The sequence below is a fragment of the Diadema antillarum genome, unplaced genomic scaffold (genome assembly GCF_040938485.1).
Source record: "Diadema antillarum isolate AM-2024a unplaced genomic scaffold, OU_Dant_1.0 seq00000965_RagTag, whole genome shotgun sequence".
Classification (NCBI taxonomy): Eukaryota; Metazoa; Echinodermata; class Echinoidea; order Diadematoida; family Diadematidae; genus Diadema; species Diadema antillarum.
The window spans coordinates 425,655-443,352 of record NW_027271811.1 but is presented as its reverse complement, the minus strand read 5'-3'; the positions used below and the strand labels follow the sequence as shown (position 1 = coordinate 443,352).

The following is a 17,698-nucleotide window of genomic DNA, read 5'->3' as shown; positions in this document are numbered from 1 at the left end:
AGAAGAAATCCAGCTCAGACATAAATAAACTGTAAAAGAAAAAAATATTGAAGAGTTTGTTCGCAAAAACCGATAAGTCCATATTTTCCAAATGGAGATATTTGCGATTAAAGGTCAAGATAAATATAGAGAATAATAAGAAAATTTTTGCTTCTTTTGACCATAACTTCAAAAAATAATGTACCTTTATATGTAGTTACCAATATATGATTTAAAAGTTATTATTTTGTACTCTATGACAGAGACCGTACTTCAAAATCTTCAAAAATGGACTTATCGGTTTTTGCAAACAAACTCTTCAGTATAGTCCCTAAAGAATGATACAGAAATGACAAAAATCGGATAAGAAATAATGAAAATATGACATTTTGACATTTTACATTTTTTTAACTTAAAAATTCTTTACCTGTCCTTTATATGAATATTCAAATGAACGATTTGATGGTGTTTTACTATAGTACCCTCAAAATTTGTCATGTATATCATAAATAAAATTCGGAATTTGTTTTTATTTTTAGCTATAATACAAGTAAAAGCATGTTCCCCTACAAGATATGTCAGAGTTTACAATTATTCTCTTCTTCTTCTTTTTTTTTGGATAGTTAAGGCAATCTTTTTTATATACAATTGAGATATGAGATTCTTGTAATTTAGGCATGGTATTCGAAATGAATAAGAAATTGTGAGAGTATGACATCGTCAACTTGCTTAAGTGAAAAAAGTTGAAATTTCAAAGTGGCATATCTCCCGTATTTCTTATGGTATTTTTGTCATTTTTGTATCGTTCTGTAGGGAATATTGTTCGCTTTCTTTTGAAGTTGATTTATTTTCTAGGGTGGATTTCCGCTTTAACTCTTTACATGCCAGGAAAAGAATTGCTGCTCTATTGGATTTAGATGTGGAAAATGGCTACTTTGACAAACTAAGAGTTTATTCTCACCGTTAGCACATGTTAGCTGCCTAAGCCCGTTCCCTGTAGCAATACTAGACAGAGTCTCATTCCAGTAGTGCTGTACCGCTGGAAAGCCGAGCTGTCCGCAGATCCAGTCAGCAGCTCTGTCGTTAAATCCTTCAAAGCACGCATATGTGTCTGGTTCGAAGACTATTAACCCCTCCAGTAGCGAAGATCCATTTATCAGCTTCACCGATGAATTTCCTCATAGATAAAATAATATTATGAAGATGCATATACACATATGTGAGTGTGTGTATGCGTGTGTGTGTGTGTGTGTGTACACACAAAATGCATGGTGTCTTATGAATAAATTTAATAACACTCACTAGATTTTTTTACATCATGCTTCCGAAATATAATGTATGTTAATATATTTTGTATTAAATTCATTCTTGTGTGATTATTGTATTTCAACCAAAAAAAAAAAAATGTGATATTTTCAAAATAGAATTTGAGTGGCACAAGACTGAATTAAAAAAAAAAAAACAAATCTCACTCTATTTGTGATGGTGTCGTAAATACACTTATTCTGGCCTCCTGGTTTACAGCTGTATATATTCATATTTGGGGGCGGGAGGGGAAGGTAGAGTGCATTACAGGAACAAAAGTGCTAAAGCCAAGAACGCTTACTAAAACCTTCCATGGGATGACTCAACGAAACTAAAAGTTATCGGAATGCATTTTTCACATGCGAACGTGGCAGATTTTAACTAGCAACTAGAAAAGAAATGTCCACACATTATTTTCTACGTTCTCATTGTTAGATTTTATTTTCTAGTTTACAGTGTGCAGTTTGATAAATCTTACAAACAAAAAAAAAAAGATTTAATTCAAACGGTGGTAAATCACTTGTTTCTATATCTTTATCGCATATTATTGTACATGAATATTTGTTTGATCAACGCAGCACATTGAAGCGAAAATCAAATTCAAATGAAAGGGGAATTTTCGGAATTTTAAAGCTGGAGGATAGCAAAGGGGTATTGTGTGATTTTATAGACTTTTAACTGCATGATAACAGCCCAAGACAGTAGATGTAAGCATGTGTGACCCTTTTGCCTTTAGAGTTTGCTCTTTCAACCAAAGATGGAATTTTTGATCCATGTGAATAAGTACTCCCGCCGGAACAACTTAGCAGTCCTGGCGAACTCATTCCTGCCTTTGTATTGTTTGTGGGTTGTAGGGTTTTTTTTCTCCTAATTTTTCATTAGGTGTATGAAAAATAATGTTCCTGAAAATTTATTCAAACTTTTCAAAACAGTCATCTCAGGCGTACCTACGCATAAGATGCTTTTTATGTGTATGAAGTTGTTCATGTAATCATTTTTTTTTTTTTGGGGGGGGGGGAACATTGGTCTGGGTGGAATTTCAAACCTCCTATTATGTGCAACATGCAATGACGAGGAGCAGAAAACATTTGCTTATCAAAAGTCACTAGAACTTCAAATACTTTTATATGTATCTTTATTTTAAGGGCTGCAATTCTCCATGTTAACTTTCAACCTATCGGCATTCTATTTAAGGAAATTTGTTATACGAAATTACATCTAGATATACAAATTCCGTGTTCAACATGACATATCGATTAGCTCCAGCAATGATTGAAACCACCGGAACTTTAGAACTGCATTGATGAAAACATTATGAAATTACCGTATGATTATATTAATAAAGTAAGATTATTTCTGCCAATCTTAATCTTGATGTTCAAGACACGGTTTAAGTTTCTCTCCTTCTATACATTAAAAGACGATCTGAGAGAAGAAAACGTACACCAATCTCATTTCTTGGATCTTGACCATGCGTTACTTTCATGCGTTAACATGTTCTTTGTACGACTAAATTTCGCAATGCCTAAGTTGTCAATGTATTTCAACATCCAGTTAAACTCCAGTTATACCCTAATACACTGTAGTATCAATCTTACACCAATAGAGTGAAATCATTTGACTTTTCTTGCGTAAAAACAATGGTATCCACGTAGTTGTATAGACGGCATAGTACTTACCTTCGTAGCACTTCACGATCGTTATGAACTTCACTGGGATGTTATTTAACGTATACTTTATCCGTAGCTTCATCTGATGAGTCAGTGATAAAATGGAGGATGTTTTGGCGTCCTCAATAAACACAGTCAAATATGATTTGTTTGATAGTTCATCCAGATATTCAAATCCAATCAGTGAGTGATTCACAGACTTAATTTCAGAGAAAATTCGGCGTTCACGAGGTGCCTGAAAAACCCAACTATCATCGTTGGCAAGACAATTTTCATCACACAATATCTCCTGCTGTAGTGGATTTCCCGAACAGTTTACAGTGAAGTCTGCACGAGATATGAGAAAAGAAAAATACAAGTGGTTAATGTTTGAGTAGAAAAAAAAAATAGTGTGAAGAAAAAGAGTGTTACAGTCGATACGTGGTAATCTTCCTACCCGCTCAATACCAACAACAGATGCTTTTGGATGTAAGCATGTTTCTCTTTCTATATATCTTTCATTATTTTTCTCTCTAACTGTATTTCTTTTAAAGGATCTTCTTTCACAAAGTGCTAGTTAAAATGAAATTTGATCTCCATTTTTCTTTAAAATACGTTAACAAAAACTGCGATGTTAAGGCTATTTCAATCAATCAAAGTTGTGACGTTTCCCTCAATAAAAAAACCTTATGTCATATAAAAATCAGAAGAGGAATTTAAATTTTGAAGGTTATGTATCAAGTAACGATAATGCCTATAAAGAGCCATATTTCCTTTTTCCTCACGTTGCTTTTTATTCGTTTTTACTCCACTGACGCTACGTTTACAACTCACAGCGGCGACCGACCGATTTGTAGCCAGCTCGGTCGCCGCCCAGCACCGCCCAGCAGTTTTTGGAGATGTCGAGCAAGCTATAAAACCCCAGCGATGCCCTGTCGATTTCCCATCGGTCACCGGTCGTTCTTTAAGGCCGTGTCACATCAGCCTTGCGTGCGACTTGCAAAGAACAATTTTTACTACCCGGAGGTAGTACCTAGCATGTATCTCAAAAGTAGTCGCCCGGAGGTGCGCACGCATATTTTTTTACCCACAACCGTGTTTAGGCCCTGTCACACCTTTCCGGGCAGCGTTTTTTTTTTTTTTTTTTTTTTTTTAAGACGGCACAGATTGGGGCATGGCGCGTGTTAAACCTATGGGAAAAACGTTGGGTTAGGGTTTTTGGTTAGGGTTAGGGTTAGGGTTAGGGTTAGGGTTGGGGTTAGGGTTAGGGTTAGGGTTAGGGTTTGATGGTTAGGGTTAGGATTAGGATTAGGGTTAGGTTTAGGGATAGGGTCCCCAATAGATTTTTAGGGTCCCCAATCTGCGCCGTCTAAAAAAAAAACAGGCTTCCGGTCAAGCTCCTCGGGCTTGTTACGTGTAGGGATTTTCTAGCATGCCGGACATTCCTGAGGGCGGAAAAGGATTTGTGCGAGTCAGCGCATGTGTCTTACTTGCTGGGCGCGTTATACTTGCGAGTATACTGTGTGACCTTTGTACCAGTCGCGTGGGGGCTGACAACTTAGTGAAGGAATTCCTCTAATGGAATGGCTGAAATCTCACAGAATTTCATTATCTTGGCTGCATACGGGACTGGGAAATACCTGCGTGGGAATTGCCTGGGAAGTACTGCCGCTAAGGGTCTCCTACTGGCGTTCTGCGTGGACCTCTACGGGCATTCCCGCGACTCACCCGGAAAAAAGTTTTGGTCATGCTCAAAACTTGGCTGCGGTTAAATCGGACTTGCGTGAGCACCTCCGGGCAACTACGCGCTAGATACTGTCAGGTGCGGACCAACTGCGGAGAGCTCCTTGGAGTAAATTTGTTTCCCCGCAAGTCAAGCCGCAGAAGTTCCCCCGTACGGTATGACAAGGCATGAATGAAAATTGTAAACATTCTTGTTCGCCCGCTGAAAATCAAGATAAAAAAAAAAATGCGAAATATGGGGATCTTCCCCCCGCAGAGACTGAGCAGTCACAGAGCAATGCCCCATTGGCAACTGGACGATCTCCCACCGGTCACTGGCCCATAATTTTTACGAATTCGCTCAGCGACCGACGGGTGATCGATGGGTCATCTACCGGTGTCCCGTAGGCGTACTCCGGCGGCTACCCGCCGGTCTCTGCCGAAAATTTCTCACGAGCTACCTGGGTTTATTCATGTACCTACAATTGATAATGGGATTTGTGATGTTCTAATCAATTAATCAATTAAGATAAAACTCGAGGCTAAAGATTTAAGAGTTAAATTACCAACTACCAAACCTCAGTTATGTGAAACTACAGGTAACTAGAAATTAGAAATCAAACAAAAGGGAGGAAAACCCAAGATGGACCAAAGATTAGAATAGATTAGAACGTTCCAAAATATCTTTGTTTGCTTCAATATTCAACAGTATTTTTCTCTTCCTATTCATTCATTTCCCCATCTCTTGTCATTCAAGACTTATATTCTTCATTCAATACGCCTTCAATTAATGATAAGATAACCAAACCATTATATTACTAAGTCATATCGACACTATAACTTTTAGCTTTCATCTCTTTTGCCCCAAAGTGGTTTTCCCTGTCTTCCATGTCCCTCATGTTGGTTGCTGAGATATTGAGATGCTGAGATGTTAGTGGGGTTTTCTTGCCTCTATCCCTCCCTCTGCTTCTTCCACATTGGCTTGACTTCTCTTCCCCATCTAGTCCCTGGTTTCCTTCAGTGCTTCTGTCATTTTTATCTTTATAATTGAATTAAAAATAGTCCCTATATCGCTCGATGGCGACCGCTCGATATATTCCCTCGGTTTTCTTCTGTGCTTTTATCATTGATTTGTGTGTGTGTGTGTGTGTCTGTTATTTTTGTTCTCTAAATCGCTAGGCGGCAACCACTCAATTAGGTCATTGCCCGGGCAGTTGCCGCTCGGACACCGATCGTATTATGGGCAGCGAGTGAAAACTGGTCGGTCGCCGATGAAATTTTAACTCCGCGTTAAAACTTCAGCGGCGACCGACCGATGCCGGAAAACTCAATGGTGCCTGATAGGTTACTGGTCAATCACCGGTCGTTGTCCGACCGAAATTTGCTAAAAATTCGCCGACAGGTCGCCGAGCAGGCTGATTTGGGAAGTTGTAATCGTAGCCTTAATATATTGACAGTGTGATTGAAACTATATACGGAACCTTCAAAACACAGACTGAGAGTCAGTGCTGTTAAAGTGCCTTTGATATTTGGCATGAATATCATAACCCTACGTATAGGCCTACCCAGTTTGGGGTTATAATCATAACACCTAATCCTATCATATTGGCTGCAGTAATACTTGAAATACCCGACTTGTGTCAGACACAAGCGACATGGCTGCACTTGTTAAGACCCACAACTTCAATATCCATTTTCTCAGAACTTACCTTTCTTAGCGACAGATTACCGTTTTTATGTTATACAAGTAAAAAAAAAATCCAAATTTGAAGGATTATACAGTATTAGGCCATCTAGTTTTTCTTTGAATGTCCTCTTCTGGATTTTGCAATTGAAATTACAATATTACATAATTATTTTATGCTACAACTTTCTCGTTTGTGTAATGACATTCTACATGTGATAATTTAAGATAGAAGAATAGGGTATACGTACAAGTCTCGTGGGCTTCTACGGAAGAAAAAGCGATGAACAGATTGTGATTGATAACACAAGTCAACAACCAGACTAAAAAAGTTAGTTTTCTCTCCATCCTGTAAATCCAATATCAATCGAGCATAAGTAAAACAACTGAAGTGCAAATTGTCACTGGCTTATGCCTGACAGTAGTTTCACTCCAGAGGAGATGGATATTGGCAATACGGTGTTTTAAACATGGTCAAGAGATTAACATGGTGTATTTATGCGTTGTACCGAAAGTAACCACTTCCAATACTTGTGATGACTCTACGCGAAAAAGAGAGCTTATGTGCGCGCAGTGAAACTGCGCAAAGACACGTGATAGCCACTCCCTTCAGGGATATGAACGAAACTGGGAGTGTATACAAATAAAATTAATCTATGGACGGAATTATCTCGCTATCAACTCCTTTATTTCGCATATTTCAGGGACCGCGGAACCGGGGGGCGGGGGGGGGGGAGCTGCAGCTGCTGCAGCCCCCCACACTTTTGGTTCGTGAAAAAAAAAAAACGGAAAGAAAGAAAGAAAAAATTGAACATCGGGGAAAAAATCAAAACACGCATAAATTTGAATTTCTAAAGATTCCGCCCTGACATAAAGTTCCCGTCTAAGTACCGGCGTAGCAAAAAAAAAAGGGGGGCCGATGGGGGCGGTCGCCCCTTAAGATTCTGAATAATACTGAGTGCACAAGACATATCACTTACATTCCGAAAATTCAATAGTTCCCTCATATACAAGGGGAATATCCCTTTTTAATCAACCCTTTTCTCTCTCTGTTCCCTCGATCATTTTTTTTTTCATTATTTCCCAAATATTTCATCAAAAACTCCCTCGAAAAGTATAGGAGGAGAGGGGTATCTTGCCAATCTCCCATTTGTTGGTCCCCTCTATAGACTTAGTACACTTTGGGGGAATGACAATTTCCGAATTTCTCACAAAAAGTGTGCTTCATATCGCTTGATTTCAATTCTAAAAACGCAAAAGCTCCATCGAGCGAGAGGGGGCACCCCCTTCCACACCCTCCCCCTCTACCTCATTAGACTTTATACATACACACACATGATGTACACGCGGAATAAGAGCTAAATGCCGTGATTTTTTTGTGAACACTTCCATGAAAAAAGCCCTAGTTATTTCCATTATCATTATTTTTATCTTTATTTTTATTTATTTTAGCTAGAAAGAATTCCAAGTATTGCATCAAATGTTTCCACCAGATCATTGAATTTCAGGTCTGAAAATGTCGCTCCCCTCTCCCTCTCGCTTCGCTCCCTGGCATAAAAACCGTCCCCTCTGGCTACGACAGTGCGTCTAGGGGGGGGGGGGGGGGCTTGACCTTGACTTACCACCCCCCCCCCCCCCGTCCCACGGCCCCCCTGTTTCCCCCCCCCCCCCCCCCCCAAACACACACACACTGAAAAACGTTCGGCGGCCCCTGTATGTTGTAAAATTTTTTTAATGAACTTTTTAACTCACTGTATAATCCCCAAAGCACACACACACAAACATACACACACGCACACACCATGACACACACACCCCACATAGAAACACACACACACACACACACACACACACACACACACAGACAACCCCGAACGATTCTTAGTTGCTAGCAAGTGATACCGTTGTTTTCGTAATTGGAAGCAGTAAAAGAGGCCCTACTGCACGCACTGATATTGCAAATCTACCCGGCCATTGTCTGGATGTGTTGTGTGAAACTAAAACTTCTTCAGTAAACATTATTGTATCTAAGTGGATGACCCCAGCGAATTCCGAAAGGATATTCATCGTAGCCGCTCAGCGATAGAAATAATATAGGGCTCTTATCAAACCACTTTAATATTACTATGACTCACTCTGGATGCACTTTTGTTTGAACGCAATGCAGTCTGTATACAGTGTAGATGTATCTATGTTTGTATTATATACGTGTTTTTACGACCATAAGCCATACGCATTACCGTATAATAACGGTTCATAGCACCGGACGAGATTCCTAAAACCCAATGTGGATGCACGAATGATCCTCAAAAAACAAACTAACAAACACACTTCGAAACATGTTTGTAAACGACTAGAATTAGGGAACAAACACTGGATGATATCAATGATCTCACTTTCGTTTTTTTGTTTTCACCTTTTATTGAAGTACAAATAGAAGAACTGAGAACGATGTTTTTTCCTAAATTATAATGTTTTTTGTTTCGTTTGTGCTCGTTGCATTTTACACTCTAAGAAACAAAGATAGCTAGGTTCAATTTTGCACCTTTAAGTGTGATACAATTGTAGCACCTTAAGGGGTTTCAGGGGTAGCACCTTTCAGACTAATGAGCAACTTTAAAGGTGCAACTTTGCACCTTTCTGGTTTGGATGGTGCAAAAATTGCACCTGTTAAGGAGCTCAATTTTAATCCAGTGAGTGTTCATTGTACGTCTTGGTGATAATAAAAACATTAAACCAATTCAAAGATAATTGTTCCAATAGATGCTCATTACGTCATGGCTTTTTGACATTTTACATTGGTATGAAAATAAAAACATATTTATTATTCAACTAAGTTATCTATTCCTTGGTGAAATGAAACGTCAAAAAATTTATATTTCCTACCTTCAAAATCAAGAAGTAATCTTTTACTTCAATTTTTCATTTATTATAATTTGTGCAGTTTTATTTCCATCTCCTATGTCCTATCTTTGTACATTTATATTGCATTAAATGAACATAATAACATAGAGAAATGAATTTGCTTTTAGAGGAGGCTTGAAATAAAAAGGGAAGGGCTGCTGAATAGAGAACATGTAATGATAAGTGGCCTTAGCTATTCTGTACACCTCTAAGACTTGGCCTACATAACTATACGATGCATTTCATAAAACTTTCAGCATAAGAGAAAGTAAACATGAAGCATATAAACAGCGCTAAATACACTTATCAAAATATTACTGGTAATATGACGCACGAACTCACACACACACACACACACACACACACACACACACACACAAAGACACACAAACTTACACACAATGTTACACACATATTCGCTCATAATAGCGCAGAACGACAAATACAAGAAAGACACAAACGCGTTGTCTCTGAATAAGGAACAATGAAAAGTGTGAGAGAATGAAACTGAATTGAGAGTGACCAAAAATGGACGGGGGGGGGGGGGGTAGAAGGAATACAATATTGAGACTTAATTACGTCATTGTTGTTAACACGTAACTCAGTGCACTTTCGAAAGTGCAAGGTTAGTGGAGTGTGTGAAAAAAGTCACGAATAAGAAGATTCGCACAATACATCAAGTGCATACATTTTGTTTGCATGCAGCGTCGCCAATACTCGTTGCGGTTTCCATCTCCTTCTGTGCACGGCACATCGTATGAGACATACTGTACACGGCAATGCTAAATTGTGTAGAGGGGGAAACTGGAGCGAAGTCTTCAGGTGAGCTGCAGTAAATGGTTCAATTTACATTTTCTTTTTTGATCTCCATTAGCAAACAAATCTCTTTACTATCCCAAGGTGTTTGAAGAGGAAGGACAAAGAGACTAAATATAACTCACATAGTGATGGTATCCATTTTGGGGTCATCATATGAGCTAGACACTCATGAGTCATACGTTCCACGAGGGAAACATTGAAAAAAGGCTCCGAGTCATAATATGCAACCTATGAGTCATATGGCCCACGAGGAAGAAACCGCGAAAAACAAGCAAATGAGCTAGATAGGCCCTACTAGACTGTCACAGGTAGTTTTTTTCCCCAACAGCAAAATTCTGAAATTTGGAAAGTAAGTATGAAATACAATGTAGTATCTGAAATCTGCAAAAAAAGAAAGTTCTGTCATTTGTTTACGTATATCCTTGACGGGAAGATGTTGTGAAGATAATATGCTTATAGGTATAATTGCGTTTGTAAAGAAAATAAGTAGCTTAGTGGAAATGTATTGAATCCACCCAGAGAGGGAGACAGGTAGTATCATGTAATCGCCTCCAGGCAAGGGTGAATGTCAGGGATACTTGGAATGCCAAGACCCGCCCGAAGCGACAGGTTGTATTGCCACAGTGTAGGAGAGAGTCACTCTTCATTTTGGCAGCAGAGAGTCAAATTGCGTTCTGAGGAGCCAACAGGCTGTAGCCCTCGAGTTCGAGTATTGCTAATTTTGGGAGGAGTTGTGAGCCCACAATGGTGGGTTTTATCCTGAGTTCATACTCCTACCCCGAGTTCCTGTGCTGCACCTACTCCGAGCCGGGTTCGTGCTTCACTTCGAGTCGCTCTACATGTTGAGTTCGTACACTCTTATTTCTGCGGCGTCAAAAATAACTCGAAAAGTGTGAAATATGACTCGGAAATGGCACCAGCTGGGAGTCAACTCCTTCCGAGTGAAAGCTACTCGGACTTCCGAGTCAAATGATTTCACTCGGATTCCGAGTCACTCTCCGAGTCATTTCTGTGGCGTCAAATTAACTCGGAAAGTGTCAAATTTGACTCGGAAATGGGGTCAGTTAGGTGCAAAATGACACGGATTTCCGAATCAAAAGATCACGATTTCACTCTGATACGGTGTCGTTACCCGCATTGTAAGTAACCCATTTTGGTGTAGTAATGACTAGAATTTGGTGTTCACTTTTCTAGAGGAATGCGGAATGGAGGAATACATAGGAGTTTTCATCGGTGAGTACCCACCTCATTCACAACACTCATAACACTCATATAAATAATTACCTGACAGTCAGTTTTATTTGGGGCAAAATGACCTTTCGACACGGACACATTGACTGGTAATGGCGTAGCCATAGGCGGCCGTACGGCAACTCGTACCTTTTGTACGTAGTCCTGGGCTATATGCTATACGTTAGAACCAATCTGCAATAGATGTGAACCTACCTAGCTACCATGGGCGTAAATCCCGGGGGGATGGGGGGATATATCCCCCCCCCCCGAAATAGAGGAGGGGGGATGGCCTGTACAATCATCCCCCCCCCCCCCCCCCCCCGCCCTGAAATTTGAGAAAAAAATGGAGGAAGCAGAAATGTGATTGTATCAATTTCGGCATATTGCATGACGTTCGTACGCCCGCCTTCAGACAGGTAACAGAGCTGAACAGTATTCTATATCTTGTAGGATCGTAAATAATTTTTCTCAAGCGCTCGCTCGCTTCGCTCGCTCGCGAAGAAAGTAATATCGACATAAGGTATGGTCCAGACAATGACAACGTCAAATAGCATAGGCTTACGTGTAAACATGCTTTGACGCGAGCAACTCGGGACCATCTCCGAATTATGTACGAAAACAAACAAACAATTACAAAAACTATTCCGCCATAATTGAACCCCCTCCCCCTCCATTTCCTGAATCATTCCTGAAACAATGATGACTCTGATACATCTATGGGCATACCCAGGGATGATCAGGGGCGTCGAATCTATCTCGGGGGGCAAAAGGGCATTTGCCCCGCCCCTACGGAAATGTTGGGGGCAGACAAATCATTTGTCCCCCAAGCAATTCCCGAGATGAGGACAAATCTCGAACTTTCTTCATGGAAAATTGTCCAACTACCGCCAGAACTATGCACCGGATCGTTGAATTGCAATGAGAAATATGCAAAAGCTCCGCTACCGGGTTCCTTTCGATAGACTTTGCACACTTTTGAGATTGACGTATTTCATTAAATTTTATCAAAGAGTGTGCAGCAGATCTTTCACTTAAAGCTCCCTCATATGCAGAGACGTCGATGGAGGGGGAGGGGGATGGTTTCCCCATAAAAGTATTGGGGACAAACATGTCATTTTGCTCCTCCTCGTAACTCCCGAGATGTGGAAATGTTTGTACTTTTTTGATAGAAAATTATTTAAATGTTTCACCCAAAGATGGCTGAATTTCAATTCTGGGAAAATAGGGGCACGTGCCCCCCCCCCCCCCCTCCCCAATCCGCTGGTAAAAAAAAAAAAAAAAAAAAAAACTTACCAAAATGGTAATTCAAGGGTTAGTAAACTGCTTTTGAAATCGACATGAAAGGGTGATCATGAAAATAAAGATAAACTTTTTTTTCTAAAATCTCTTTTAACCGTAATAAATCCCTGGGGATGGGGGAATGAATCTCTCCCCCCCCCCCCCCCTGAAATGGAGGAGGGGAGATGGCCTGTACAATCATCCCCCCCCCCCCTGAAATTTGAGGAAAAAATGGAGGAAGCAGAAATGTGATTGTATCAATTTTGGCATATTGCATGACGTTCGTACGCCAGCCTTCAGACAGGTAACAGAGCTGAACGGTATTCTATCTTGTATATAGGATAATGTATACTTTCTCAAGCGCTCGCTGGCTTCGCTGGCTCGCGAAGAAAGTAATATCTACATAAGGTATGGTCTAGACGTTGACAGCGTTAAATAGTGTAGGCCTACATGTAAACGTGCTATGACGTGAGCAACTCGGGACCATCTACACATTATGTACGAAAACAAACAAACGATAACAAAAACTATATCGCCATAATTGATACCCCCTCCATTTCCTGAATCATTCCTGAAACAATGATGACTCTGATGACTCAGTCAGGATACATCGATGGGCATACCCAGGGATGGAATCTATCGGGGGGGGGGGGGGGGGGAGCAAAGGGGCATTTGCCCCGCCCCTACGGTAGTGTTGGGGCCGACAAATCACTATTGTCTTACAACCAATTCCCGAGATGAGGACAAATCTCGAACTGTCTTTATGGAAAATTGTCCAAATACCGCCAGAACTATGCACCAAATCGATGAATTGCAATCATAAACATGCAATAGCTCCGCTACTGGATCCCTTTGTACACTTTTGAGATTGACGACTTCCCTAATATATTATTATCCAGTGGCGTAACTACGGGGAGGGGGGGGGGGTGGAGGGGGAGCACGGGGGAGCACGTGCCCCCACCCTCCCCCCCCCTCCCCCATCCACCGGTAAAAAAAAATACCTAAATGGTAATTTAAGAGTTAGTAAACTGTTTTTTAAATCGACATGAAAGGGTGATCAAGAAATAAGATATTTTGATAAGATTTCTTTTAACCATAATTAAAGAGGTATATAGTTTGAAACATTGTTCAAAAAGCCCGAAGCCGACAAAAGATTGTGATTCAGCCTGATTCCTGGTTGGCATTCGGAATATAAGCAGGATGTGCGCAGTGTCAAAAGAGTCGCTGCAATGTTGCGCAAAGTCTCGATGTAGAATGTACACCTTTGTACCTTACGCTTCATTGTAAAGCTAGATCATTGATTTTGCGGTGTTGCTTCACATACTAGTCTATATCAAAATGCCTTGCATTGCCAATAATAAGACTTGACTTGGGCTATTTCCTAACTTTTTGATGTGTGTAAAACACACACACACAAACAAACACAAACAATTAGGGGATGTTCTAAAGTGCAGATTTTGTACATCCTTCCCCAGCTTCGCCGCTTGGTCACTTTGCGACGCCCCCTCGCTGGTCATATACCTCGCCCAATTATGAACATAAACCGACACCCTTGACTACCAGTGGCGGATCCAGGGGGGCGCACCGGGCGCCCCCCCCCCCCCTCTTAATTTCCAAAGCAAAAAAATATAGCTACAAACGGCAGTTTTGGGACTGTAAAATGTCAAAATTTTCAAGCTCGCTCGCTCCGCTCGCTCGCATTTAATCGTTATGCCATTCTCCTGATGTTGCTGCCAGTAATTGCCAGCAGTTGCGCCCGGTGCGCCCCCCTTAATTTCCAAAGCGAAAAAGTATAGCTACAAACGGCAGTTTTTGGACTGTAAAATGTCAAAATTTTCAAGCTCGCTCGCTTCGCTAGCTCGCATCTCATCGGTATGCTATTCTCCTGATGTTGCTGCCAGTAATTGTCAGCAGTTAGGCCCCGTGCGTCCCCCCCCCCCCCTTAATTTCCAAAGCGAAAAATATATAGCTACAAACGGCAGTTTTTGGACTGTAAAATGTCAAAATTTTCAAGCTCGCTCGCTTCGCTAGCTCGCATCTCATCGGCTATTCTCCTGATGTTGCTGCCAGTAATTGTCAGCAGTTGTGCCCGGTGCCCCCCCCCCCCCTAATTTCCAAAGCGAAAAAATATAGCAAACGGCAGTTTTTGGATTGTAAAATGTCAAAATTTTCAAGCTCCCTTGCTTCGCTCGCTCGCATCTCATCGTGCTCTCCTGATGTTGCTGCCAGTAATTGCAGCAGTTGCGCCCGGTGCGCCCCCCCCCCCCCCTTAATTTCCAAAGCGAAAAAATATAGCTACAAACGGCAGTTTTGGGACTGTAAAATGTCAAAGTTTTCAAGCTCGCTCGCTTCGCTCGCTCGCATCTAATCGTTATGCAATTCTCCTGATGTTGCTGTCAATAATTGCCAGCAGTTGCGCCCGGTGCGCCTCTCCCCTCCTTAAATTTCAAAGCGAAAAAGTATAGCTACAAACGGCAGTTTTTTGACTGTAAAATGTCAAAATTTTCAAGCTCGCTCGCTCCGCTCGCTCGCATTTAATCGCTATGCCATTCTCCTGATGTTCCCGCCAGTATAATTGCCAGCAGTCACGCCCGGTGCCCCCCCCCCTTTAATTCCAAAGCGAAAAGTATAGCTACAAACGGCAGTTTTGGGACTGTAAAATGTCGAAATTTTCAAGCTCCGCTCGCTCCGCTCGCTCGCATTTAATCGTTATGCAATTCTCCTGATGTTGCTGCCAGTAATTGTCAGCAGTTAGGCCCCGTGCGTCCCCCCCCCCTTAATTTCCAAAGCGAAAAATATATAGCTACAAACGGCAGTTTTTGGACTGTAAAATGTCAAAATTTTCAAGCTCGCTCGCTTCGCTCGCTCGCATCTCATCGTTATGCTATTCTCCTGATGTTGCTGCCAGTAATTGTCAGCAGTTGTGCCCGGTGCCCCCCCCCCCTTAATTTCCAAAGCGAAAATATATAGGTACACACGGCAGTTTTGGGATTGTAAAATGTCAAAATTTTCAAGCTCCCTCGCTTCTCTCGCTCGCATCTCATCGTTATGCTATTCTCCTGATGTTGCTGCCAGTAATTGTCAGCAGTTGCGCCCGGTGCGCCCCCCCCCCCTTAATTTCCAAAGCGAAAAAATATAGCTACAAACGGCAGTTTTGGGACTGTAAAATGTCAAAGTTTTCAAGCTCGCTCGCTTCGCTCGCTCGCATCTAATCGTTATGCAATTCTCCTGATGTTGCTGTCAATAATTGCCAGCAGTTGCGCCCGGTACGCCTCTCCCCTCCTTAAATTTCAAAGCGAAAGGATGTAGCTACAAACCGCAGTTTTTGGACTGTAAAATGTCAAAATTTTCAAGCTCGCTCGCTCCACTCGCTCTCATTGAATCGTTATGCCATTCTCCTGATGCTGCTGCCAATAATTGCCAGCAGTTGCACCCGGTGCGCCACCATTTACAGCATCAAAATGCAAAAAGTTCTCACCGTAGCAGGGGGAACATCCCCCTCCCACACCCTCGCCCTCCCCCCCCCCCCCCCCTCCCTAGCTTGGGTTAGGTCGCGTTCATGATATTCAGTGTAAGAATTAATACAAGAAGTTTATTTATATGACACCATTTTACAGCCAAATATATTGCTATACCTTAAACAAGTGGGACTGTTTCAAGTCGGCAAAACGCGCAAAAACATGCACCTCTCCCTCGCACAGGTATTTCAAAAAAACAAAAAAAGTCTTCGTACTTTAAGGTCTGCTTTTCCGCCGAAAGTCGGCTGACAAAAAAAAAGTGTGTGTGCGTGTGTATGGGGGGGGGGGGGCACCAAGCTTCACCAAGCCCCCCCCCCCCCCACCCCCAACCAAGGCTGCGCCGGTCCGCTTATGGGCTTGTAATCGTGGTGATGGTGACTATCCGATCATCCCCCCCCCCCCCCACTCCTCAGTACGGATTTACGCCGTTGCTAGCTACACCTCCACTGTACATGCATGGAACCTACCCGTATGGTACGATGAAACTACGCGAAGGGGGTGGATTAAAACTTATTTATTACATGTTACTAGAATAGGTAGGTTCACAATTGGTTCGAACGTATAGCATATAGCCCAGGCTACGTACAAAAGGTACGAGCTGCCGTACGGCCGCCTACGGCTACGCCATTACCAGTCAATGTGTCCGTGTCGAAAGTTCATTTTGCCATAAATAAAACTGACTGTTTAGACCATGTTTCAGGCAATTATTTATATGAGTGTTGTGAATGAGGTGCGGGTACTCACCGATGAAAACTCCTATGTATTCCTCCATTCCGCATTCCTCTAGAAAAGTGCACACAAAATTGTCCATCTTGAAGACAACAAGTTGCAAGACATCCTGCGGCCGCGGCGGATCGTCGAGAAATGACGCTTTTTTTCGCGGGGGTACTACGTCACATAGGACACATGACATGTTTTGTCCAATTGTAGCGCGCGTATGTCATGTACACCGCGCTGGGTATTTCTGATGTGACTCTGCGCAGGTGTAAAAAGTCCGATAACCAAAATGATAACTCGGATTTGAGTCAGAAGTACACGGTTGGTGTTAAATTTACACGGATCGGAGTGAAAATTTTTTGACTCGGATTCAGAGTTGAAACTTTGACTCGGCAGAAATAAGAGTGTACTCCACATCGCAGAGAAAGAAGGGTCAAGTTGTTTCAATGCCATGGTGCCGTCAACGCAGCATTGATAAGACGAGCACCACAGTATCTACCCACACTGGGGATGCAGTATACATGCTGTCTCATGAACGTCGAATGTTTCTTCTGGGCCGCCGTCATCGCACGAGCTGCCACCGCATGAGCCGTCACCGCACGAGCCGTCACGCACGAGCCGTCATCACACGAGTCGCCATCGTGGTTACGCCGCTTCAATGATGTCATAACGCGGTCAACTATAATCGTTGAATGGACTGGACTTCAGTCGTCGATTAATACAGGAAAGAGCATTTATATTCTTTGGAACTCATGAGACAATTTAATTTCCGGAAATTGATGTCAATGTGATAATTCAGTTGCAATGGCAACCATTCAATTGTAATACACAATTTAGTTATAATAAATGTAATTTTGTAACAATTCAACTAGCTACGTCATAGCTCTCTT

General features: G+C 41.8%; 1 protein-coding gene across 1 annotated transcript in view; it reads right to left on the bottom strand.

Moving 5' to 3' along the window:
* Positions 1 to 952: 952 nt before the first annotated feature.
* Positions 953 to 17,698, bottom strand: part of LOC139741948 (uncharacterized) — a 29,144-nt gene continuing 12,398 nt past the window's right edge. The window contains exons 6-7 of the mRNA XM_071652517.1: positions 2,964 to 3,281; positions 953 to 1,056 (exon numbers count right to left, since the gene is read on the bottom strand). Of these exons, the coding sequence (XP_071508618.1) occupies positions 953 to 1,056; positions 2,964 to 3,281 (422 nt within the window). The remainder of the gene's footprint in view (positions 1,057 to 2,963; positions 3,282 to 17,698) is intronic.